We start from the raw sequence: 23,079 nt of genomic DNA on the forward strand, positions 1-23,079 counted from the left end.
AAGTATTCAATATTTAAAAGACAATGGCTCTACCCCGCTGGGGGGGAGAAGGTGTCAATGCGTCTATAGAGCTCAAAGGGGGATCAATAAGTAGTCGATAACTTTGCAGGGAAAAAAGGTATTTTTGACCTGAAGTCAGCTTGTGTGGTAGCTGGCCTTACTAATACAGTCATGCGAGCTAGTGTTAAAAAGTATGGTACGTTTTGTAAGTACATGAGTATGTTTTATACATTTCATACATTTGATAACTTGTGAAACAGCTGCATAACGAGTATACTTTCAACTTTTGGTGCTTTAACTACATTTTGATGACTAATACTGTTGTACGTTTACTCAAGTACATTTTGAATACCGGACGTTCACTTGTAACCGAGTATGTTTTTTACATTACAGTATTGATATTTTTACTCATAATTAACTTGGGTGAATGTACTTTGCACCACTGCTAACGAGCTAACGAGCTAACGGGCTAACGGGCTTATGAGGCAGACAGAGGTTCAGACGGCGACTGCTTGATCTGGACACCTAAGTAATAATTAATTTACAAAAAAGAGGTTTCTGCCCAACAGTGATGTTATGCGACTTTAGGAGAGAAACCGCACACACGTACGCACACACACACACACACACACACACAGGTTCATTGACAGAATCAGGCCCATGGCTGCACCGAGTTGACTAATCTGCGTGCGACTCTGTGACGGTATTGGAGGGATTAACCTGAACAGATAAACTGCCTGTTCTAATCCAGTAATAGCTCCTCTGGACATTTTGAGACTTAACCCTATAGAACACTATAAACACAATTATATTTTTGTAATTTTCACAATGTTGCTATGATGTCTAAGGTGGGTGCAGGCTCTTTCAGTATAACTTCATGATGCTCAGTGACATCATACAGAAGGTATAGGTTTGTTTCCCTGCCACACATCCCTGTTTTTTTTTCTACAGGCAGGTGTTCGGGTGAATTTCACCTGAGTTTAGTCATAGAGTGATCCCATATAACACCTGATCCACAATGGTCTTTTTTTTTTTTGGTCTTTTTGGTCTTCTTTTTCTTTGTCAGGTGAAACCTGACTAATGAAAGCTCATGAAATGTAGATGACCTATAGTCATTTAGAGGACCTATATAGTCATACTGACGACTATAGCCTGATTGGCTGCCTCTGGACAGCAAGCAACGGCATGCCAATGTCGTCCAGGCACACACACACACACACACACACACACACACACACACACACACACACACCTCTTATCTGGCCAATGGGACAGCAACCATTGCCAACCCTTAACATGCATATACAATACACTCGACACTCGCAGTGTATAACAGAGGGAGCCCTGCATGCGATCGGCAAGAATCACTCACAACATGTTTTATACCGGCATCGGGTCCGTTGCGACGAGTCGACAGTTTGAAAATTCGGGTCCTACGTAACGTGGGCAGTTTAGGAACCGTCTTCCAGTGACATCAACATTATAGGCAGATTTTTTTTTAAACAAGATTTTTTTTACAACAATATTTAATATTTATTCTCATTATCGTGAGAACGATGGCTTCCATTTTTTTTGCATTGCAACTTTTCAGGACTAGAAAGCCTGCAGTTTTTATTAGCTTGTATTCCCCCATCGATGATGTCACTGGAAGATGGTTTCTGAACTGCCCCCCAGCGCCCTCCTATGAGACACAGACCGTAGTAGTAAAAAATTGCACCATTTTTTCATGATTATTAGTGAGGACCTATTATATGAAGATAGGTTGAAAAGTGGTGAAGTGGTCCTTTTTAAGCCATTAACGTTGGTCCGGCTGCATGATTTTGTTTTGTCCAATGCGATTACGTGAAACAGCATGGCTGCGCCTGACATGCGGATAATACCAATAACAATAATAATAATAATAATATGGGAGGAAAAAAAAGACAAAAAGGGTGGACAACGGAGACAGTGCCTGTTTCACCTGACACATTATTACGATGTAATCATTTCCCCCCCCAAAAAATACATATACATCCAAACAGAAAAGTCCTGATTGCATTAAATGACATTAAACAACATTAAACTGACTTTGCCACTCGATTTATACGACTCACTTTATGCATGTGCATATACCCTCTATTGACGTCCAGGAACGTCCATGACAGTCAAGTGTTTGATTTGTTCCTAACCCACCTCCCCCAGGTTGAGCCCTTGACTGTACTTACGAGCCCATCTTGGCCTTGAAGTCGAACACCTCTTTGATGTTGCGGGTGTTCTTCTTCCAACTGCAGCTGATCTCCTTACGCCCCATCCTGGAGGTCGCCGAGGTCGCCGTGGCCTCGCCGTGGCCTGGAAACAACACAAAAACATTTACATCTCTGGGTCAAAAGTATAAGTAAGCCTTGCTGAGCCATGCATGCATGAGGCCCATAGGGCAGGAGCCTATCTCCTGTTTCTGTAGCCATGAGGCCCATAGGGCAGGAGCCTATCTCCTGTTTCTGTAGCCATGAGGCCCATAGGGCAGGAGCCTATCTCCTGTTTCTGTAGCCATGAGGCCCATAGGGCAGGAGCCTATCTCCTGTTTCTGTAGCCATGAGACCCATAGGGGCAGGAGCCAATCTCCTGTTTCTGTAGCCATGAGACCCATAGGGACAGGAGCCTATCTCCTGTTTCTGTAGCCATGAGACCCATAGGGGCAGGAGCCAATCTCCTGTTTCTGTAGCCATGAGACCCATAGGGGCAGGAGCCTATCTCCTGTTTCTGTAGCCATGAGACCCATAGGGGCAGGAGCCTATCTCCTGTTTCTGTAGCCATGAGACCAATAGGGACAGGAGCCTATCTCCTGTTTCTGTAGCCATGAGACCCATAGGGGCAGGAGCCTATCTCCTGTTTCTGTAGCCATGAGACCAATAGGGACAGGAGCCTATCTCCTGTTTCTGTAGCCATGAGGCCCATAGGGCAGGAGCCAATCTCCTGTTTCTGTAGCCATGAGACCCATAGGGCAGGAGCCTATCTCCTGTTTCTGTATAGCCATGAGGCCCATAGGGGCAGGAGCCTATCTCCTGTTTCTGTAGCCATGAGGCCCATAGGGGCAGGAGCCTATCTCCTGTTTCTGTAGCCATGAGACCCATAGGGCAGGAGCCTATCTCCTGTTTCTGTAGCCATGAGGCCCATAGGGGCAGGAGCCTATCTCCTGTTTCTGTAGCCATGAGACCCATAGGGCAGGAGCCTATCTCCTGTTTCTGTATAGCCATGAGGCCCATAGGGGCAGGAACCTATCTCCTGTTTCTGTAGCCATGAGGCCCATAGGGGCAGGAGCCTATCTCCTGTTTCTGTAGCCATGAGGCCCATAGGGGCAGGAGCCTATCTCCTGTTTCTGTAGCCATGAGGCCCATAGGGCAGGAACCTATCTCCTGTTTCTTGTATAGCCATGAGGCCCATAGGGGCAGGAGCCTATCTCCTGTTTCTGTAGCCATGAGGCCCATAGGGCAGGAACCTATCTCCTGTTTCTGTAGCCATGAGGCCCATAGGGCAGGAACCTATCTCCTGTTTCTGTAGCCATGAGGCCCATAGGGGCAGGAGCCTATCTCCTGTTTCTGTAGCCATGAGGCCCATAGGGGCAGGAGCCTATCTCCTGTTTCTGTAGCCATGAGGCCCATAGGGGCAGGAGCCTATCTCCTGTTTCTGTATAGCCATGAGGCCCATAGGGCAGGAACCTATCTCCTGTTTCTGTAGCCATGAGGCCCATAGGGGCAGGAGCCTATCTCCTGTTTCTGTAGCCATGAGGCCCATAGGGGCAGGAGCCTATCTCCTGTTTCTGTAGCCATGCGGCCCATAGGGGCAGGAGCCTATCTCCTGTTTCTGTAGCATGAGGCAGCTTGAAGTACACCCCCTGGACATATATCACAGGGACCTAAGGGATCTAACCCTTGATGCTGAGTGCCAAGCAGGGAGGCACTGGGTCCCATTTCTTTGGAATATGACCCGGCCGGGGCTCGAACTCCGACCTCCCAGACTTATAGGGCGGACATTCAAACCACAAGGCCACTGAGCGTTAGTCACAACTGTTTGTTATATTTATTTAATTTTTTTAGATGCATGAATTCTGTACTGGCCATATATGGAGCGTGTCTTGAGTGTACAGGGTTTGATGACGTAATATAGGCAACATATGGAATGTCAGAACAGGTCAGCTCCATATATGGAGATCTAAGGGTGGCGGCTGGGGCAGTGTCTTGAGTGTACAGGGTTTGATGAGGTCAGATGAGGTCAGATCAACATATGGAATTAATTTTGTATGGTCATGGCCATATAAGGAGCGTGTCTTGAGTGTACAGGGTTTGATGAGGTCATATCAACATATGGAATGTCAGGTAGTTAGACCTCATCCAAGGAGAAGGCCTTCGGGGTAGATGAGGACCTTGCCCTATAGTAGTACGCCATCGGCCAGCTGAGTCATCGCAGAACAGTTGCAGCAACAACTGTTCTCTACAAGATGCACACTCCCAACTGTCCAGTGGACCTCAAAGCACTACTACCTCAAGCTCACACTTGAGCTTGTATAGGTCTGCTATTTTTGAAAAAGCAGAGCATTTCACCTGCACTTACATAAACAGGTGTCTGCCTGCTCTTACATAAACTGGTCAAGCTGCTCTTACATAAACTCATGGGAGGACAGAGCGCGTCGTGCTATAAGCCCGTTTGTACCGATCACTTTACACAGGTGCCAAGGAGCTCCGGGATTACAGCCATTAATACCAGCCAGGGGAAAGTCTTCCCACGTCCGTCCGTCCGTCCGTCCGTTCCTTCAGCCAGGGCTGGGAAATAGCACATGTACTCAAGCACTCCTCTTTCTGTTGGAACACAACTAAACACCTTTCTCTTTGAAACACAACTAAACACCTTTCTCTTTGAAATACAACTAAACACCTTTCTCTTTGAAATACAACTAAACACCTTTCTCTTTGAAACACAACAAAACACCTTTCTCTTTGAAATACAACTAAACACCTTTCTCTTTGAAACACAACTAAACACCTTTCTCTTTGAAATACAACTAAACACCTTTCTCTTTGAAACACAACTAAACACCTTTCTCTTTGAAATACAACTAAACACCTTTCTCTTTGAAATACAACTAAACACCTTTCTCTTTGAAATACAAACACCTTTCTCTTTGAAATACAACTAAACACCTTTCTCTTTGCCGTTGATTTAGCTACTCTTTCTGTCTTTCTTTCTTTCTTTCTTTCTTTCTTTCTTTCTTTCTTTCTTATTTGATTACTTCTCTGCCCATGCCCCATATTAATGACCCACCTCTTTCCAACCCATTTTGCTATAGTCTAAACTGGCGCCTGGTAGAATACAGAGTTAAGCAATTGAAAATGGCATTGACATTCCTTGCCCTGAATGCCATCAGATCCGCATACCTGACTAAGGCCCGACTCACACCTTTCGAACTAGCGTACAACATTGATGCATGCTAGATGTATATACAAAGGGTGTGATACATCTTGCCCCCAATGCATTTCCAATGGAAGTCACATGGTTTGACACAACATTTGTGTTGTATGGCTTTCGGCTGTGTTTCGACTGCCCCCCCACCCCCTCATACAACACAAATGTTGTGTCAAACCATGTGACTCCCATTGGAAATGCATTGCGAGCTTGCAGATCAGCTATACATCTCATCCAACAAGCATACATCGTTCTGTTGCGAAGGTGTGAGTCAGGCCTAAGTACCACAAAAAAGTGAGTGACACCCACAGCCACAATAATAGAGGGAGCGAGAACAACGATCTGGTACCACCCACTTCCAAACAAGAATGGGTAAATACTCCTTCTACAGCACTGCCACCAAAGTATGGAATGCCCTGACCCCCTCCCTCAAAGAATGCAGATAACTTACATCTTTTAAAACGGGTCTGAAAATCCACCTTTCAGCATGAGGCCCAAGGGAGAGGAATCACTTCTCCCTTGAAAGGGTAATCTCCCCCCCTCCCCCAACACGTTATCCAAACCAGTTCCTTTCCCCTCCATCAGGCTGGCCAGGGGGAGGCAGTTTAGAGATCAGGATTACTGCATGCATTTTGGTGAGGGTACCATAGGGGACACGGGGAGAACATGCAAACTCCACACATGAGTGTGAATTCACACTTTTTGTACTTAACACTTGTACTGCCATGTTAGTTGGAAATGTATCTATTCATGTGCTGCGCTATTTGAGCCTTCTTCAAGGCTCATATGGCTAGCGACTGTGATCGGCCGGCAATAGCACTTGTTTTGATTAGAATCGTAATGTCGTAATCTCTGGTTAGATTCAGAGATAAAAGGGTGGGAGGATTTTGGCTAACGGAGTCAATGGGGGGGGGCATTGACGCGACACAGATGCTCATAGACATATAGCGCAATCTCTAATTGTATCAATATAAAACATTAAAAGATGGAGATCTCCACTCATCGCAGTAAATGTGTTAACAATAACATTTGAACGCATTACTTTTACTTTACGTAACAGAGCATGCAGCGTACTATTCTGGAGTTGCTGCTTTTACTTATAAGTAAAAGCCATGAGTACTTTTACTCATAAGAAAAAGCTGTCAGTGCTTTCTTCTTCTGCCGCTAATCTGTCCCCGGCGACAGGGAACAGATTAAGTTGATTGTTGACTTGGACACAAACAGGGTCGTCTTTTAATCCTGCTTTGGGACACCTTTAACCCTGACCAGGACACTATACGTGTCACACGTGCACAACAGATTGATGTATGCTTGTTGTATGAGATGTATAGCTGATGCAAGCTCGCAATGCATTTCCAATGGGAGTCACATGGTTTGACACAACATTTGTGTTGTGTTAGGGGGAGGGGGGGGGGGGGGGGGGGGGGGGCAGTCGAAACACAGCCGAAAGCCATAGAACAGCTTGTAGTCCAAAATGTTGTATCAAACCATGTGACTTAAATTGGAAATGCATTGGGGCGGCCATGACAGTTACATCTTGCTTACATCTAGGCATGCATCAATGTTGTATGCTAGATCGAAGGCCTAAGGTCAACACCATCAATCTCTCATGGACACCTTTAATTAATTTAATTTAATCTTTATTTAACCAGTAAAGAACACTTTTTCAAGTGGGAACTGGCCAAGAGGCAGAAATAAAATGACAATTCAATGCTACATCGTACATACTATAAACGATGTATATAAACAGACAATAGTACATCCAAAATACACTTCAAAGTACCTATAACATACAAAGTGATACACTTTAAGTGACAGAAGGGCGCAACATTGATACAATGTACAATATGTACAGAAATATGTAGGCTTAAACAGAGGCTATAGTACACGTCCGAACATGTGCAAATGTTGGAGTGTACATCTGTTCTGAGGTGATCCTATTGAAACTTCTCAGGCCAATTTGAGTCTGGTCTACAGGTCGTTCCAAGACCAGAGGTCAAAGAAAGCAACACATGTTTTACGCCCCTCAGATGTACATGCTGGTACTATACACAACATAGCCAGGCCTTTCAACTGATGTTTAGACCGTTCATTACGGTCAGCACCATGTCCACCTTATGCACCTTTAAGGTCAACACCATCTGTCCTTTAAGGCCAACCATCTCTCATGTCTACCTTTAAGACCAACACCATCTATCATGTCCATTTAATTTAGTTAAACCTATTTGCTACTGTGATACTAATACTACGTCTTTCTTTTTTCACAAAAAGGTTAGGCAAAAAATACCATCGGCTTCAGCCTATACACCTTTTCAGTGCCACTATTTATACTATACACTATATATATTTTTTTTTTCAGTATCACCGAAGAGCCGACTTTAGGATGGTACCCCAATCCCTCAATACAAACCAGCATGACAAAACTACAATTCTATCTAGCTTAGCCATGTCAACAGAATCAACCTTCAAAGAAATCGAATTAATTAATTAATTAATGAAAAAAACTGTGGTAGATTGTAACGTACATTTGAAAACTTTAGTTACTAGTTACTTTGTAGATAAGCACTTCATTTCGGCCATTTGAAAATAGCCGATCTACAAGCTCACAATGTGGCGATGAGACGCGAGCTTGTAGATCGGCTATTTTCAAATGATTACTTTTTTGTTGTTTTGTTTACTTTTGGTACATTTTGAAAGCCAATATTTTTGAATTCCGGACTTTTACTTGTAACAGGGTATTTCTACATTGCATTATTGATACTTTTAAGGACTAGGTCGTCACTACGGCAGCCAATCAGGGACTAGGTTACCAGCTGGTAATAAACATAAAGGACTCGTTTACCGTGGCAGGGAGCATGACCTCTCCTGAGTTTAGATAAAAATATAATAATATAATATAATATAATATAATATAATATAATATAATATAATATAATATAATATAATATAATATAATATAATATAATATAATATAATATAATAATTTTTACTTTATTATTTACTTGAGAGTGCAGGGAGCAGCCGGTGGGTGAGGTATTAATACATTAAAACATATGCAGTATTAATATTATATAATATTATAATATTTACCTGGGAGGAGTGCAGGGCGCAGCCGGTGGGTGAGGTATCTCCACAGATCTACCCGCCTTCTCCAAGCAGACGCTCGCTGTTCAGCGCTGAGGGGAGGGGCGGGGCTTGTATGGTGTGGTGATGATGTCACCGTCAGCTGTGAGCGTGCTCAGTCACATAAGAGCTGCTGACAAACAGTTTAAACCATAATGCTCTGGACAAGAAGCTACCTGGGCAGGCTGATCTCGTTATAGCACGGTGAACCGTATAGGCCCACAGCTGAAAGCAATGATGCCATGTGTTCCTTAACCCAGAGGTTCCCAACCACTGGTCCTATGGTAGCACTGGTGGCACTGAAGCCCTTCTGCATGGTGGTAGGCCTACACAGAGAAATAAGACAAAAGTGGAATGAAATATATTACTACAGGTATAGTTCTTCTGACCAAACACTACACTACAGCCAAATGATGGCAGACAAACTCTCTCAATAGCACCCCACTTCCAATAATAGGACAATTTACAATTTAGGCATTTATAGCAGACGCTCTTCGTCCAGAGCGATTTACAGTAAGCAAGAACACATGGTAATACATAAAAATAGTCAGAATCATATAGACTCTGCAGTTCTGATTGCAGTGGGAAGTTAATTTCATAGTTTTGGAGCCAGCAGGGGAAGACTCTAAACTATGGAGTCTGGGACGTGTGGAGCGTTATCCTGCCTGTTTTAGTGAAGGTTCTGCCAGCCTCCCTGTGTTCCAGCAAGGGCAGAATCCGTTTTACCGGCCCGGCAGGCCGGCCGGTAAACAGGGCCGGCCGGTCCTTAAAAGGGCCGGCCGGTCCTTAAAAGGGCCGGCCGGTAAAAAGGGCCGGTAAAAAGGGCCGGTAAAAAGGGCCGGTAAAAAGGGCCGGCCGGTCCTTAAAAGAGCCGGCCGGTCCTTAAAAGGGCCGGCCGGTCCTTAAAAGGGCCGGCCGGTCCTTAAAAGGGCCGGCCGGTCTTAAAAGGGCCGGCCGGTCTTAAAAGGGCCGGCCGGTCCTTAAAAGGGCCGGCCGGTTGTAAAAAGGGCCGGCCGGTCGTTTTAAGGGTCGGCCGGCCGGATTTTTTTTTTTTTTTTTTTTTTTTTTTTCCAAGTTAATTTTTTTTTTTTGGTAACTCTGTCATTTCTCAACCGTTTTGGATGGGGGTGGTCTCATTTGAATCGTGCCGCCCCCCCGGGGGCATCCTTGGGGGTCTCAAAGTTGGGGGACCCCCCGGGACCCCCAGGGACCCCCAGGGACCCCCAAATGGTAACTCTGTCATTTCTCTACCGTTTTGGATGGGGGTGGTCTCATTTGAATCGTGTTGCGTTCCCGGGGGCGTCTTTGGGGGTCTCAAGGTCGGGGACCCCCCGGGGACCCCCAGGGACCCCCAAATGGTAACTCTGTCATTTCTCTACCGTTTTGGATGGGGGTGGTCTCATTTGAATAGTGTTGCGTTCCCGGGGGCGTCTTTGGGGGTCTCAAGGTTCGGGGACCCCCCGGGGACCCCCAGGGACCCCCAAATGGTAACTCTGTCATTTCTCTACCGTTTTGGATGGGGGTGGTCTCATTTGAATCGTGCCGCCCCCCCGGGGGCATCCTTGGGGGTCTCAAAGTTGGGGGACCCCCCGGGACCCCCAGGGACCCCCAAATGGTAACTCTGTCATTTCTCTACCGTTTTGGATGGGGGTGGTCTCATTTGAATCGTGTTGCGTTCCCGGGGACGTCTTTGGGGGTCTCAAGGTTCGGGGACCCCCCGGGGACCCCCAGGGACCCCCAAATGGTAACTCTGTCATTTCTCTACCGTTTTGGATGGGGGTGGTCTCATTTGAATCGTGTCGCGTCCCCGGGGGCATCCTTGGGGGTCTCAAAGTTGGGGGACCCCCAGGGACCCCCAAATGGTAACTCTGTCATTTCTCTACCGTTTTGGATGGGGGTGGTCTCATTTGAATCGTGTCGCGTCCCCGGGGGAGTCTTTGGGAGTCTCAAGGTTGGGGGGCCCCCAGGGACCCCCAGGGACCCCCAAATGGTAACTCTGTCATTTCTCAACCGTTTTGGATGGGGGTGGTCTCATTTGAATCGTGTTGCGTCCCCGGGGGTGTCTTTGGGGGTCTCAAAGTGCGGGGACCCCCCCATGGTAACTATCAATTCTCAACTGTTTTGGACAGGGGTTGGTTGGAATCGTGTTGCCTCTATGGGCGCATTATCGGGGGGAGGTTCGGGGACCCCCACATGGTAAATCTTGACATTGTCATGATAGATATTTATTTATGGGAGGGAGACAGAGAGAACAATTTGCATATTATTCTTACTATAGCTCTCTCACACACACACTTTTCAGTAATGGACATTTAACCAATCTATTTCCCTCTGACAAGGCTCGCCGTTACCCGACAAAACTGTGCAATTAATTACTCAATTACTGTGCAATAAACAGTCAAGCCACAACGAAAATGTATTTTGTTGCTTTTATATAAAACTAGAAATAAACACATACACTAATGTAAACTGTGGTTACAATAAAATAGACCAGTCCGTACGATGTGTTAGCTAACTAGCATGGTTCTGTTGTTAGCATTCCTCATTGAAGCATGCAGTAGTGCAAAGCAGGTACATTTTACTGTAAAAACAAAAATAGACGAAACGCACCATTAACAGCAGATATACAAGCCACTAAAGTGTCTTCTTTTTCAAGTCATGATTGATTGGTTGGTTTATTAAGTTTGCAGAATTACAGTACATTTCAAGTACAACTCAATACAACTGTTAAAGGCGGTTGACGTAAGTCGCAACTATTAATTAATACGTTGTATGGCGGTTTATTATACGTTGTGGCGGTTTGATGAATACGTCGGCATATTAGAACTCCTCGTGGCGGTTTGATGACTCGTCGGGTCTATAGCTACCCATTTGCGACGTAAAAGGTTGACTTTGGTATTTTTATTTTGCCTGCCGCGGTGCAGGTTATTTATCCTAGTAGTGTAGCGGTCAGCGCTCTCGCCCCTGGAGTCACTGCTCCATGTAGGTGCGAGTTCGAAACTTGCACATGGCAAACTTTTTTTTTAAATGTTCTTTTTTAGCCTATATTGTGTATGGACACAATAGCTACATTTTAGACTGTATCATTATTGTATATTATATTAAAAGAAATAGACAAACAGACAAACAGACAAACAGACAGACAGACAGACAGACAGGCAGGCAGACAGACAGGCAGACAGACAGACAGTGTGTGCGTGCGTATACAGTGTGTGTGCGTGCATGCGTATACATTGTGCGTGCGTGTATGCGTGCGTGCGTGCGTACGTGCGTATACAGTCTGTGTGTGTGCGTGCGTATACAGTGTTTGTGTGTGTGTGCGTGCGTATACAGTGTGTGTGTGTGCGTGCATGCATATACAGTGTGTGTGTGTGCGTGCGTATAGTGTGTGTGTGTGTGTGTGTGTGCGTGCGTGCGTATACAGTGTGTTTGTGTGTGTGTGCGTGCGTGCGTATACAGTGTGTGTGTGTGCGTGTGTGCGTATACAGTGTGTGTGTGCGTGCGTGCTTCATCGTATTTATTATTATTAATATTTATATTTATACTTCATTGTATTTAATATTATTATTATTTATATTTATACTTCATCGTATTTATTATTATTAGTATTTTATGTCTTTTCCTACTTGAATCTGTAGCCACTGGCACTGCCTGGTTTGTCCATCTGTACCTGCATGTATAGATTGATTGCTCAGTAGGGCCAGTAGGGCCAAGTTAGGGCCCTAGGAAGGAGGGAGGAAGGAAGGAAGGAAGCAAGGAAGGAGTGTGAGTGTGAGTGTGTGTGTGTGTGTGTTTGTGTGTGTGTGTGTGTGTGTGTGTGTGTGTGTGTGTGTGCCACTCGACTCCTATACATCATTTAGCATACCAAGTACCCCAATTGCATTGCACACACACACACACACACACACACACTCACACTCACACTCCTTCCTTCCTTGCTTCCTTCCTTCCTTCCTCCCTCCTTCCTAGGGCCCTAACTGGGCCCTACTGGGCCCTATTGGGTCCTACTGGGTCCTACTGGGTTCTACTGGGCCCTACTGGGCTTCCTTGCTTCCTTCCTTTCTCCCTCCTTCCTAGGGCCCTAACTTGGCCCTACTGGCCCTACTGAGCAATCAATCTATGCATGCAGGTACAGATGGACAAACCAGGCAGTGACAGTGGCTACGGATCCAAGTAGGAAAAGAGATAAAATAATAATAATAATAAAAATATGATGAAATATAAATAATAATAATAATAATAATAATAAATACAATAAAGTATAAATATAAATATAAATAATAATAGTAATAGTAATAGTAATAGTAATAGTAATAGTAATAATAATAATATTAAATACAATGAAGTATAAATATTATTATTATTAATAATAATAATAATAAATACGATGAAGCACGCACGCACGCACACACACTGTATACGCACACACTGTCTGTCTGTCTGCCTGCCTGCCTGTCAATCTATCTGTCTGTCTGTCTGTTTGTCTGTCTATTTTTTTTAAATATAATATACAATAATGATACAGTCTAAAATTTAGCTATTGTGTCCATACACAATATAGGCTAAAAAAGAACATTTAAAAAAAAAGTTTGCCATTAATGCACTTTAGCTGTTATCAATGTTAGCACTTAGCATCTCTAGTTCCCATTGATGTTAGACACAAATGAACAATGTTATCTCAACCATGTGTTTATATTCAAGTGTATGGAATATGCATTCAACAGGGTACTGTAGATGTGCGCATGCGCGAAGAGCGAAGACCCGTTTTTTTCTCATGCATTTTTTTTTAACATTTTTATTTCATTTTTTAAAACATTACAATTATGCATGAGATAAAAGAAAGTATTTCATACATTCATTCATTAGCAACTACATTGGCAAATCAATTCATATCAAATTCACATAATAATATTAAGACAATGACAATTTCTTGAACGCAATGTAATTCAAAACATGTCACATTACATTTCATTTCAAACACATTTTACATAATGAAGCATACAGCACAAGTGAAACATCTTGTCATATTTGAAAAAAAAAATGTTTCAAAAAATAATCCACATTTTTTCAAAACATTTCAGCAGTTTTAGGACTCCCTGTCACGAGTTGGCGGCCTCCCTGAAAAATCACAACGTCCGATGCGCCCTGTATAATTAATAATAATAATAACTGTATAATTCATCATAGAAAATGTATGAATAAATATTAACACAATTTTTGCCTTGACATTTAGTCTAAATTAACTTTAAGAGGATTTGATTTTTAAAATGCTGTTATACAAATTAAATGCATCATGATTAAATAAATGACAATTTGAATTGAATGTCAATAAATCCATTACAATGAAAATGATGAGTGAGTAAGTGCAACAAGCTAACCCCCACGTCCAAAAAAGTAGATAAATGACAGAGTTACAATTTGGGGGTCCCTGAGACCTTGAGACCCCCAAAGACGCCCCCGGGGGGGCGAGACGATTCAAATGAGACCACCCCCGTCCAAAACGGTAGAGAAATGACAGTTACCATTTGGGGGTCCCTGGGGGTCCCTGGGGGCCCCCCAACCTTGAGACCCCCAAAGACTCCCCCGGGGACGCGACACGATTCAAATGAGACCACCCCCATCCAAAACGGTTGAGAAATGACAGAGTTACCATTTGGGGGTCCCCCAACTTTGAGACCCCCAAGGATGCCCCCGGGGGGGCGGCACGATTCAAATGAGACCACCCCCATCCAAAACGGTTGAGAAATGACAGAGTTACCATTTGGGGGTCCCTGGGGGTCCCGGGGGGTCCCGGGGGGTCCCCCAACTTTGAGACCCCCAAGGACGCCCCCGGGGGGGCGGCACGATTCAAATGAGACCACCCCCATCCAAAACGGTTGAGAAATGACAGAGTTACCATTTGGGGGTCCCTGGGGGTCCCGGGGGGTCCCCCAACTTTGAGACCCCGAAGGATGCCCCCGGGGGGGCGGCACGATTCAAATGAGACCACCCCCATCCAAAACGGTTGAGAAATGACAGAGTTACCATTTGGGGGTCCCCCAACTTTGAGACCCCCAAGGATGCCCCCGGGGGGGCGGCACGATTCAAATGAGACCACCCCCATCCAAAACGGTTGAGAAATGACAGTTACCATTTGGGGGTCCCTGGGGGTCCCGGGGGGTCCCGGGGGGTCCCCCAACTTTGAGACCCCCAAGGATGCCCCCGGGGGGGCGGCACGATTCAAATGAGACCACCCCCATCCAAAACGGTTGAGAAATGACAGAGTTACCATTTGGGGGTCCCCCAACTTTGAGACCCCCAAGGATGCCCCCGGGGGGGCGGCACGATTCAAATGAGACCACCCCCATCCAAAACGGTTGAGAAATGACAGAGTTACCATTTGGGGGTCCCTGGGGGTCCCGGGGGGTCCCCCAACTTTGAGACCCCCAAGGATGCCCCCGGGGGGGCGGCACGATTCAAATGAGACCACCCCCATCCAAAACGGTTGAGAAATGACAGAGTTACCATTTGGGGGTCCCTGGGGGTCCCGGGGGGTCCCCCAACTTTGAGACCCCCAAGGATGCCCCCGGGGGGGCGGCACGATTCAAATGAGACCACCCCCATCCAAAACGGTTGAGAAATGACAGAGTTACCATTTGGGGGTCCCTGGGGGTCCCGGGGGGTCCCCCAACTTTGAGACCCCCAAGGATGCCCCCGGGGGGGCGGCACGATTCAAATGAGACCACCCCCATCCAAAACGGTTGAGAAATGACAGAGTTACCAAAAAAAAAAAATTAACTTGGAAAAAAAAAAAAAAAAAAAAAATCCGGCCGGCCGACCCTTAAAACGACCGGCCGGCCCTTTTTACAACCGGCCGGCCCTTTTAAGGACCGGCCGGCCCTTTTAAGACCGGCCGGCCCTTTTAAGACCGGCCGGCCCTTTTAAGGACCGGCCGGCCCTTTTAAGGACCGGCCGGCCCTTTTAAGGACCGGCCGGCCCTTTTAAGGACCGGCCGGCCCTTTTTACCGGCCCTTTTTACCGGCCCTTTTTACCGGCCCTTTTTACCGGACGGCCCTTTTAAGGACCGGCCGGCCCTTTTAAGGACCGGCCGGCCCTGTTTACCGGCCGGCCTGCCGGGCCGGTAAAACGGATTCTGCCCTCCCTCCTGTGTTGGCTGATCTGAGTGAGCAATTCAATAACAATGGCTGGAAAATATATGTACCAAATATGAACAGCATATTTGTAGAATGGGTACAGGTCAATACAAAATCTGCTACGAGGATAAAACCAGAAAAAGCACTAAGACTTGTTTACATCATGGTCCTCCTTTCAATTCATCAGAACATTCAAAGATATACACTAAGCAAAGAATAGCCTGATGAAGGCCGAAACGTTGCGGTTTCCCTATTACAGTTTTTTCACTGCATTTGAAGACAGTGTGCGGGTGTTTTTGTTCCTTTTTATGCAAAGAAAAATAAAATAAAAAATAAATCACACACCAGGGGCATTCATTGACAGAATAAGGCCCATGGCTAACCACTAATCTGCGTGTGACTGCAACGTGATTGGAGGGATTATCCTGGAGCTGTAGGGCCAATCAGAGTGGGGAACAGATGAACTGGGTGTTCTAATCCAGTAATAGCTCTGGGCTATTTTAAGACGAAATATTATGTACGTCTAGTTGCCATGCATGGCTGTACTTCAATATATTTTAATGAGAAATATTTTTAATGGAATATATTATATATATTAATATTAATAAATTCATTAATACAACTATTAGTTTTGACTTCACATCCATTAATTTTAAAAGTTACTTAAATTTAAAAAATAACAAATTCAATGAATGAAAGTAGTTTGGTAGTGGATTAATTAATCTATGTATGCCTATGTATTTATTTCAACAGAAACATTGCTTTCTTCATCATCAGTAAGACCATGTTGTAATCAACACACCAGATATTCAATAATAATATTAAGGAATCAACTGCAACACACTAGCCTTGCATATAGCCATTAATCATCAACCTCTGGAGGCTAAAGTAACACGCCATTGGCTTTTAAGTCAAATACAATACAATGGCGCCCTCCTGTGGTTCAGACAAGTATAGCTTTAGAACCTAATACCTAACCTAGTGTTGAAATAAATAACATTCAATTAAATACCTAATATGGATGTGTTGAAATAAATAACTTAAATTCATCAAATAGCTGGACTTGTGTCAAGGCACCCACTTTGAGAAACCCTGGTCTCTTCCATTCAGTAAGACGCACGCACGCACACACACACACACACACACACACACACACGCATAAATATAATATTCACAGTTCACGCATCACATTCTTCCATTCAGTAAGAATGACCCAGTGAAGACAAAGAGACGTTGAAGCCTATTCTATTCAGCATGACCCAATGGCATGGACGGACCGCATCGGAAATGTGGACCTCTATGGGGGTCACAGACAAAGTCAGAGAGAGAAGGCTACAGGGCACTGCGTCAGTAATTAACCCAGTAACACAATTAAGTAGCCCGAGTAAATTGACTATGGGAGGCATTGGGAGCCAACCCAGGGCGGGGAAAGTGCACCACCTACATAAGACGCAGTGCGGCGCGACAGCTTAGCTAAGAACACTGCAGAGCTCAAGAACCTGATGTTGGATAGTGTGGAGGCCGGGCAGCTATCCAGGACTCCCGAGTTGGTGTTGGCTTAGCTAGACCTCACTGTTGCAGTGACTAACCAGTGAAGACATAATACATATTGACATATAGTTTTGACATATTGACACTGAAACGTCGCCTGCGACCTGTAATTAAAAACCGGTTTCTCCAGACAGTACCTTCGTACTTTCAATCCCGCTACAGAGAAGCAGTGAGCGGCTCAGAATTCATTTACCCACACTTGTTTTGGCAAGTAATGACTTAAATAAATAGGCAAATTCAAAAAAAGTAACAATGCCAAGTACAAAAGGAAAACAAACTTTATTGATACTTTTTCTGCTTTACAAGAACAAAAACTAAATTTGAACAACAACACCCTGGTGGTTGGCTCCCTTTCTGGACCCCCTTAAATAGATATGAACAGGATTGTATGTTTACATGTATATATGTTGACACAGATCAATGTTGTTCATCATAAATACACGACAACCTGAACATGGATCCATACTTCAGATATCGTTTTTTCTGTGATTTCTCGAGGAGTTTAAGACTCACAGAGTTAACACTGAACAAAAACAGCCCCTCTACTTCAGAGATAAGATACGTGGGCCTAAGGTGGGCATCATGTTGGCATCACATGGGCAGAAAGACAGGGGCTAAAGGAACTCTGGAGCAAAGCGAGCATCATGTCCATCCTCATTTCTTGCCGCCCGATTTCTTGATTCCACCCGACGCTGGATGTGAAAAAGAATAAAATAAAGAGAAGAGGAGAGAGAACAAAGTTATGTTTATAACTTGAAGAGAAAAGAGAGAACAAGGTCACAACGCTGTGTAGAGATTGGAGAAAGTCTGGGCTACTCAACCTAGATGTTAAAGTGTCGACACCATATGTTATGTATTTGCAAAACTGTTGACACAAACTTTTGTTTGTGTTTTTGAGGGGAGACACATTTGAGATTCATCAACTCAAATGTTCTACAGCTGCCATTTTGGGGAAACAATCTTCAGAATGCCTCGATGACGCGCTGATCAGAGGACAGAGCGGCAGAGAGAGAGACGTCTTCTCAGTTTAAGATCTTGCTCTGTTGACCCATCAATACAATTGAGTATTTTCCCCACAACTGGTCTCCACCCTCAGACCTGCAAGTAAATTCCGACTCGATGTTCCGAATACCAATCTACGCAGCATGGGGGAACCGACCGGGCCTTCTGCTCGGCAGCACCGCGGCTCCGTATGGACTCGAGTGCCTGGAATCTTTTAAAACAATACCTGAACACGTTCCTATTTCGGAAAACCTTTTCGTGTCTGTGTTGTGTGAACGATGTCAGCAATGTCCTTTTTTTTGTGCTCGCCTTTTTTTAGTAACTCGAGCCGACTCACTGAGAGGTCAGGGGTCACTATTCACTAATAGGTCAGACTCACTGAGAGGTCCTTTTCCTGCTGCTTTGGTCTTCATCGCTTCCATGGCTTTCTGGTCTTCTTTCTGCTTCTGCTTGAACGCTGCGTCGTCCTGCACACGCACGCACACACACACACACAAATATAATATTCACAGTTCACAGTTCGTCTATTTGAGAGTTATCCGACTGAACAGATTTTTTGGGGGATTCGGAAAAAAGAGGAACCTGGTAACCCGGGGTGCATACTTAGTTTAGACTAGTCATTGGTTAGACGCAAGGTTGGTGAGGGGTGCGTTAAAACGACCGGATTAAGGTTGGTGCGGGGTGAGTTAAAACGACCGGATTAAGGTTGGTGAGGGGTGCGTTAAAACGACCGGATTAAGGTTGGTGAGAGTTGGGAGAGGGTTAAGGTTAGGTGTGCTGCCCCGTGGCAGGTTAGTGTTAGGGTGAGGGTTTGAGATAGGTTGTAGGACTAATGACTGGTCTAACCAATGACTAGTCTAAACTAAGTACTGGCACTGAAAAAGGACAGAGACATTATTTGTGGGGGTGGGGAGTGGGGACTGGGGGGTGACGTCATGATGTTCACCGTTTGTGTTTTCGTGTAGCTCCGAAGAGTGTAACCAAATGGATGAGTCTTCATCGGAAAATATAATTAACCAACTATAAGCACTAAGTAGCTCTGGTTAAAGACCAGATTGTAAAAATCATTTTCTGACTGACTGAAAAAAAGAAAATAGACCAGTCTTCCCCCAATCAGACCCTTCTGACCCCCACATAAAAGTGACAAAATAATATAATCTTACATCGTCCACATCCTTCACTCCCTTCTTGGGAGCCTTCAGGGGCTTCTTTTTACCTCCTGGAGAAAAACATTCATAATATTATTATTTCATATTCAATTTCATAATAATATTATTTACTATTCATACTAATATGATTAATATAGCTTATAGCTTGGCGCCGCACTATGAGCTTGAAGATCTGATATTTTTCAATAGCTAAAGTTCAAAAGAATGGCTAAAAGCGAATATAAGGTGACACAGATGCGTTTAAGGTCTTAATGGGTTAATACTTTAAAAAGACAAAGACAAGAAAGACCATACTGCGTCAAAACTAATCGTCAAACTATACTATAAAGATCATGGTCAAACATCGGCCAAATAGGCAAATATAAGAAAGATCGTGAAAATAGCCGATCTACAAGCTCACAACGCATGTAGATGAGCTTGCAGATCTGCTATTTGCACAATATTTATCCGTGGGTGGAACCGAGTGAAACTAATATGTAATGCCTCAACTCCTGCAATTCCAAATGCTTGTCAGGGTGGGTTGGTCCCCAGTTCACATGATTATTTTGGGTGGTCCCCACTCCCCAGCTCCAATATGATTTTGGGTGGTTCCCAGCTTCAATATGATTATTTTGGGTGGTCCCCAGTTCAAAAATGATTAATTTCGGGGTGTGCCCAGTTCAAATATGATTAATTTTGCGGTGTCCCTAGTTCAAATAAGATTCATTTTGGGGTGTCCCCAGATCAATCTAGAAATGCACTCTATCGAGCTGCCAATTTGCACCATGCACACAAATGGCCTACTGCCCTCCCAACTTGAAACCTATCAGCTCCAAATTATGATTAATTTGAGTGGTCCACAGTTCAAATATGATTATTGTGGGGTGTCTGGTTCTATTCTAGACCAGTGGGTCTCAAACCTTTTTCAAGGACCCCCACATTTATATTTATTATTTGAAACTGTACTATGATGCAGGGACCCCCCATCTGAAACTGTACTATGATGCAGGGACCCCCATCTGAAACTGTACTGTGATGCAGGGACGGTAGGGACCCCCATCTGAAACGGTACTGTGATGCAGGAATCCCCATGTGAAACTGTACAATGATGCAGCCCCATCTGAAACTGTACTATGACGCAGGAACCCCCATCGGAAACTGTACCATGACGAAGCAAGGACCCCATCTGAAACTGTACTATGATGCAGGGACCCCCCATCTGAAACTGTACTATGATGCAGGGACCCCATCTGAAACTGTACTATGATGCAGGGACCCCCATCTGAAACTGTACTATGATGCAGGCACACCCCATCTGAAACTGTACCATGATGAAGCAAGGACCCCATCTGAAACAGTTTGTAGTCAAAGCAGAGAGCCCCAAATGATTCGGTTCCATTTGTACACTCTCAAGAGTTAAAATATCATTTATTTTACAATATGAATTGGGGTCCCAGCGATAGAAATGCAATTAAATGGGGGTCCATAGCCTACGGCATGTCAAACTGGGATCCTTGGAATGAAAATCGTTGATCACTGCTAGAGCTAGCTGCTCTTGCTGCCGTTGCATTAAATGTGACTATGCGAATTCATGCGAATGTGACTAAATGCAACGGCATAGAGCTATAAAAATCTTCTCTTATGGGGGTCCCTGGCTGGCATATCTTTTCAAATGGGGGTCCGCCGGCTAATGGGTGTACATTTTGGGGTCCTTGATATGAAAAGGTTTGAGAACCACACTGGCCTACAGAGTGGTCTACACACATCACCTCATTAACATGAATACATTACATTAGCCGCCATATATATAATGATGTACGTGTCAACACACAGGAATTCATGTCCATACAGACACAGAGTACCTAACATCATGAAATAAACACACATCACGTGACATCATTAACATGAAAACATGAATTAATACAATAGTGACATAAACGGAATGCTAACGTGTTAGCAACACATTCTAGCATTCTGGACCGTTAATCAACACGTGACTCTGTATGAAAATCAGTTGAGAGGATTGAGGAATGAATGAATTAAACATTAAACTCACCGTCTCTTCCAGACATGTTGATTAGTAACTAATAAGTATGTATTAATTTAATTATTATAAACGGAGGATTCAATGCTCGTCAGAATGTCTACAGCTGCGTGGAAACCGTTGAGACACTGAGACAGTTGACCTGGATGCAGTTAGGAGAAGAGAAAGTAACTCAACTAACTTCCGGTAGCGTGGATTTTCAGAATAAAGGTGAGAGGTGACAAGCACAAAATAAATCCGAGCTAACATTTGTCTTAAAAACAAAAAACATGAAAAGCCAACACGTTTTGAGCTCTTTTCACACTAAACGACTAAACATAATAATAATAATAATAATAATAATAATAATAATAATAATAATAATAATAATAATAATAAGACATGGACGTCTTTGATAATCGTTAATTATTAATAATCGTTATAATAATCTTTATTCCTCAATCCTGACGCTGGGAAAATGGTAGAACTGCACATTAAACCGAATAAATGAATTCCCTGGGTCCCTTGGTCACACGCACGCACGCACGGTGCACACACACACACACACACACACACACACACACACACACACACACACACACACACACACACACACACACAACTAGGCCAGGGATGAGGTACACTGTGCAGCACCACTACAGCACCACTCACTTCAGACGGGTCTGATTTTTTGCAGATATGGGAATGTTCAAAAATGATATTTACATGACAATTTTAAAGTATTTCCTATTCAATTTACAATAAGAAAAGTATGTAGGCTATAGGCTTAAAGCTAAACCATGTAATATCATATTCCACTTCTACCCCAGATTTGAATCCAGTTTCTGGGCTGACATTTTTACCATTGAGCTAATGGAGCCTGCTTGCTTGCTCAGGGGAGTTGTTTGACCATCAGGTCAAAAATGTGTCTAGGTGAGACATGACCTTTGACACAATCTAAATGTCTCAATAGAAAAGCAATGACTAAAGACTAAATACAACCACCCCGATTGTAAATCAAAAAATAATAATTGATAAGTTGTATTGTATTAACATATACAGATTGGACAAAATTACATTTTATTCATTCCATTTACTTAGTGCCTCTTTATGTGTGCATTGTAGACATATCATTGTCCCTGCAGTGTTTGGACCAGGTATAGACTAAAATGACAGAAATGCCTACACAGTAAAATCCTTTATTGACTTGTAATGCTGAGACTGCACAAATGTAACTCCAGTATAGGCCTATATACACTTGGAACTGCTATTCCACCCGCGCTCACCCATTGGCTCCTCATGACGTCACCTCACAGTCTGGTTGGCGGAGGCACAGCTATAGGTCAAGTTCATTATAGGGGAGGGGAAAGTGTCTTTGGCGTGAGCAGAAGTAATGCACAATACAAATAAAACAGCAACGAACAATAAAAGTAGATTGACATTACTGAGTTAAAAGAAAACATACAGGTAAGAGATGCATTATGCAATAATAATAATACAAAAGAAACCATAACAATCAATAAGACCCCTTTCTATAGCACCTGTCACACCTGCATGGGGCCAAGTGGAGCAAAAGATCTGTGGAGAAAGAGTGTGGGTGTACCTGCATGCAGGGGCCAAGTGGAGCAGAAGATCTGTGGAGAAATAGTTTGGGTGGACCTGC

The 23,079-nt window shown here is 44.1% G+C and overlaps 2 protein-coding genes across 2 annotated transcripts in view; both read right to left on the reverse strand.

The window, feature by feature from the left end:
• Positions 1-8,619, reverse strand: part of LOC308334283 (calcium/calmodulin-dependent protein kinase type 1D-like) — a gene marked incomplete at its 3' end in the record, with an annotated part of 18,487 nt that extends 9,868 nt beyond the window's left edge. The window contains exons 1-2 of the mRNA XM_080790945.1: positions 8,527-8,619; positions 2,205-2,328 (exon numbers count right to left, since the gene is read on the reverse strand). Of these exons, the coding sequence (XP_080647071.1) occupies positions 2,205-2,290 (86 nt within the window). The 5' untranslated portion in view covers positions 2,291-2,328; positions 8,527-8,619. The remainder of the gene's footprint in view (positions 1-2,204; positions 2,329-8,526) is intronic.
• Positions 8,620-17,503: 8,884 nt separating this feature from the next.
• Positions 17,504-21,585, reverse strand: LOC308334795 (translation machinery-associated protein 7-like). The gene is made up of 4 exons (XM_080791626.1): positions 21,450-21,585; positions 19,409-19,464; positions 18,625-18,712; positions 17,504-17,935 (listed from the first exon to the last, which is right to left on the reverse strand). The coding sequence occupies exons 1-4, from the start codon at positions 21,463-21,465 to the stop codon at positions 17,898-17,900; spliced, it is 198 nt and encodes a 65-aa protein (XP_080647752.1). The 5' UTR covers positions 21,466-21,585; the 3' UTR covers positions 17,504-17,897.
• Positions 21,586-23,079: the final 1,494 nt, after the last annotated feature.

Source organism: Protomyctophum bolini, assembly GCF_963924005.1.
Source record: "Protomyctophum bolini genome assembly, chromosome: 2".
NCBI classification, from domain to species: Eukaryota; Metazoa; Chordata; class Actinopteri; order Myctophiformes; family Myctophidae; genus Protomyctophum; species Protomyctophum bolini.